General features: G+C 42.8%; 1 protein-coding gene across 5 annotated transcripts in view; it reads right to left on the minus strand.

Annotated features, from left to right (window-relative positions):
- Positions 1-4,510, minus strand: part of Clip4 (CAP-Gly domain containing linker protein family member 4) — a 68,691-nt gene that overhangs the window by 42,069 nt on the left and 22,112 nt on the right. For all 5 annotated transcript variants that reach the window (XM_026789685.1, XM_013354051.2, XM_026789683.1 and 2 more), the window contains 2 exons: positions 3,187-3,305; positions 1,685-1,921 (listed from right to left, as the gene is read on the minus strand). In XM_026789685.1, coding sequence (XP_026645486.1) covers positions 1,685-1,921; positions 3,187-3,305 — 356 coding nt within the window. The remainder of the gene's footprint in view (positions 1-1,684; positions 1,922-3,186; positions 3,306-4,510) is intronic.

The raw sequence follows: 4,510 nt of genomic DNA on the forward strand, positions 1-4,510 counted from the left end.
CACACACACACACACACACACACACACACACGCAGTAAACACAAAACTACAAAACTAGCTGAATGTAGTGGAAACAGTACAATCTCAGCTTTAGGGAAGATGGACGACCTGGAGTTCAAAATCATTCTCAGCTACATAATAAATGCTTCTACTTGGATGTAAAATTATCCAACCAAAAAGTAAATAAAATAACTTTTTTCTTTTATTTTTGAGATAATAAAATTACATCATTTTCCATTCCTTTCCTCCCCCCAAACTCTCTCATATTCTTCTCCTGGTTCTCTTTCAAGTTCATGGCCTTTTCTTCCATTAACTGTTGTTATACAGAAATTAAAAGTCTATACATATATATTCCAAAATATAAACTGATCTATCTGTTCAACGTTACTTATATGTAAACCAGCATAACCGGAATAACAACCTAAAAAATGGACTTATACCCACAAGTTAAGTGTGGTCCTCAGTCCTCATCAAAGAAAACCCATCTCTGAAACACTGCAACTCTTCAAAGCCCCTCTAAGACACAATTACAGGAATGCTACAAAGACTTGATGTTCAGTAACAATTTCTTAAAAGCTATATATTCTATGTATTTTATATATTCAATTTCCTGGCATTTAATTGAACCTGTGAAAAGCTAACTAATGTCCTATTGCTTTGTAACGAGTGAATTCCATTTATCCGAATCGGTTGTTTCTCTGCAACCCAGTTTCCCATGCTAGATCAAGCTTCAGCTTCACGATTCTCTGAGAAGCCCTCATCATCCATCCGAACACGGAGATGTAAGCAGTTTTTGGAAGGTTAACATCCAGGCACATGTTCCCTGCTCCACTCCACGCCTGGAGCTTCTTATTACCTCAGAACTAAAAATAAACACTGCTGATGAGTGGCATATGGCTCAGTGGTCCAGCACTTCCCACACTTCACAAGACTGTGCTCAAGTCCCAGCCCTGGAGGGAGGAGGAAGCCCCCAAAAGAGGTATCAAAGGAGAGAGAGAAAAGGTCACAGTGAAGGTCACACAGGAACTGCAGCTCTGCCTATCTATCAAGCCTTTATGTAAAGAGGCACTGGCTGACCTCCCATCTGCAAGTTTTGTGGTATCTGAATGTTCCCTATTTGTGAGATTTCAAAGGCAAACACAGAACAGTAATGAAGGTCTCCTTCGCTCAGTTGGCAGGAGAAGTGCCACTGGCAGGAACGATCCAGAGCAGACAGAGCGAGGCCATTTCTCAGCTCCTGCATCTAAATTCAGTCAACCGTTCTCCTCTATGCCACTTTTCCCATATAGAGAACTTTCCTATCAAGTTCAAACACCTCATATTCTTAAACTGCTTCCTACAAGCAAACTTACACTTAAATTTCATATTTTTACTGGGTGGTGATGGTGCACAGCTTTAAATCCAGCACTTGGGAGCCAAAGACAGGTGAATCCCTTTGAGTTTGAGGCCAGCCTGGTCTAAAAATGGAGTTCCATGTCACCCAGGGCTACACAGAGAAACTGTCTCAAAAAAAAAAAAAAAAGACTACACATTTTCAGGCAAGTATTTTTCTGTCTGTCCACGTGTGTTGAAGTTTTTCCAAAAAAACCCTCAAAATTGTGACCATGTGGCACACAACCCCTAGATACAGACCAGAGGTGACAACAGTAAGAACAACTTCAGGGACCGCAATGACTTATTCTACCTTCTGTCCTGCAATGACAACACGGTCTCCCAACTTCAGGCCAAGAGATGCCAGCATGGCCTTGCTGGTAGCATGATCACTGCTTGGAAGCACGGCCGTAGAGATGGAGCAGGACAGAGGTGCCGCATCTAAGAGCATCTGCTTAATTTCCTTAGCAGTTGCTGCAGCATCGGCCATCTCGAGAGGCATGTCCACTGGGTCCGGAACAACATCCACCGGGATTTGTCCTTTATCATTCTACCACAGAGACAAGGGAAAAAATCTTTAGCTCTTACGTGCTCGGAGCACTAGAGAACCACCTACAACTCTTAATGCAGGGTTTTAAAGTCAGACACAGCCATTTATTTACTCAAATCTTCTCGATGAACTCTTCTGCAGTACCAGGAACCATTCTAGGTGCTAAAGATACCAGTGAAGGAATAAAAACACTCTGCTGCCCTCAAAGAGTGCACACCCTTGTGGGACAGCCAGAGCATCAACAGATTATGTGGTGTGCTAACCAGGAGCTGAGTGGTAGGAAGACACCAGGGCACAGAGAAAATGGGCACCTGGGTAGCTGTAGGGGAGCTGGTGACATAAAGATGGTGCGGGAACCCTCACTGACAAGATGCATTTACCCAGAGGTGCAAAGGAGATAAGAGGAGGGGGTCTGGTAGGCAATCATTCTGTACACTGAGAAGGGCCAGTACTAGGGCAGAGAGATATGCCTTGGCCACACATGAACACGGTGAAGTAGCAGGATGCCTAGCTGCCCAATCCAAGACCTAGTTACATCCAAGAACACTCCTTACAGACATTTCATCAACCAGGGACCATATACACAGTGGCCCCACTTCACAGCTACCTTAGTTTTCATAAGCTCCCTCAATCAAGTTTGCACAGAGGAAAAGAATCTCCCTCCCTCATGATGTCTCTCGGGACCTGTCCTGTCATTAAAGGCCACAAGATTACATTCTGCTGTCCCACAGTTGCCAAACTGGCTCTATGACCTCAGCCATCTGCCTGGTCATGCGGCAACTCAGACTTCAGAAATAGAGACAACGGTCAATCTAATATTGATTGCATCCTAAGCTGCAATCAAGAAACTTGCCCCATTCTCCCTAAGGAGAGACTGTATCCAGAAGGAGTTTATCTGTGACAAGATAAAATAGCCAGCTATAAACCCAGTTTGTTACATGGTATTTATATAATTCAAAACCTGTCATCTAAAAAATAATCTCACTTAGGTCTCTCAAGGAGGAGCTTGCAAACAGGATCTCCAGAAGAATTTTAATCATCTGCTTGAGGAGAGTTAGTATTATATAATATTATGTTATATATATGATTAATGAGGAGTTCATTTTATATTAAAGCAGGAGAGGCAGTAACCAAATGAAAACATTCTGCGATGTCCAGTAGGCCAGTGAGAAAACAGGATGTGGGGAGATAAATAACAACATCCAAATTCAATTCTTGGTTGGAGACACCGTGAGATGTTTTATTCTCTTGCTTCAGCCTCTTACCCTAAATGCAGGGTTTGCTCCATGCTCCAATAAGGTTTTCACAGCTCCTGCACACAAGTTATAGGCTGCAATATGCAGGGCTGTCCCAAAATTAAAGTCGCTGCAAGTGGCGTCCACATCTACAATTAAACATAAAAGATATATTAACTCAAACTTTAAATTCAGCAGTCACAATTTACAAGATGATGGTGGGGGGTTGAGGAGGGGATTTTAGCGTTTTGGAGACTTAGCCCCCCAGATGGAGTATTTCACAGGGGGACAAATCTCCATAATTATAACTTGTCTAAAATAGCCAAATGAATATCCTCCTACTTCAGTGTAATTCCTTGTAAATGGAGTGATAAGCCACAAGTTTTCCAGCTATCCTAAATAATCTGCAGCAGAGGCAGTGAACGGCAGTAATTCGTGTCTGTGAAATGACAAGCTTTCCATGGCCACTTACCACACTCTTACGCATTTCTTGTAATGCAATGCACCTTGTAAGACACAGTAAGGAAGTCAGCTTTAGGACAGGAGTCAGCAAATGAACCCTAGCCCCTGTTTCTCAAACTTTTATGGGAATGCAGGCACACTTATTCACAGACGCATTCTCTGAGCCTGCACCCATGCTCCACCTGCAGAAATGAGTGGCTGTGACAGACACCAGATTTCTGGAAAGCTAAAACAGCTATTTACTAGTCAGCCTTTTGTAGAGAAAGACAGATACCTGTGCGGAATCCTCAAAACAGTAACGAGTCCCTGCAGATAGGAGTGCTTACATACTGATTCATGACACTACTTGACAGATGAATTTGGACCCCACAGTAAGAAAAGGAACCTTGCAATTTAAATGTATTCTAATCACAGTAAATCACATTGCATTATACTTGAGCAGGAAATCATCTGGAATGGAGAATCCTATTTTGTTATGTTTCCTACAAGGGTTTAATAGTCTCTGGCTCCACAGTTGTGCGTTATCTGCAGGGGACCACACTGGCTTGACTACACCTGTGACAACACAGGCCTGCACTACTGAACACAGGGCCATAGGAGACTGACTCCCCAACATCACTCGCAAGACGGAAAGAAAGAATTTTAAAAAGAGACCAGATGATTGTGCAAAGCAGACTCTAGAAACTAGCCTCCTGAGAGGCCTGGTTCTTGAGTCTCTAAGACGTCTTTGAAACAGGATGGCACTGGGCACTCTATCTAAGCTAGAAGACCCCTTCTGTTGTTCTTATTCCTCTTAATAGAGGAGAACCAGAGAAAACATCAACTTTAGGATATCACCATCAGCATGTAGGGGCACCCTAAAATTTATCAAAAAAATTCTGGGAGAAATGAC

This window comes from Microtus ochrogaster, unplaced genomic scaffold, assembly GCF_000317375.1.
Source record: "Microtus ochrogaster isolate Prairie Vole_2 unplaced genomic scaffold, MicOch1.0 UNK26, whole genome shotgun sequence".
Taxonomy (NCBI): Eukaryota; Metazoa; Chordata; class Mammalia; order Rodentia; family Cricetidae; genus Microtus; species Microtus ochrogaster.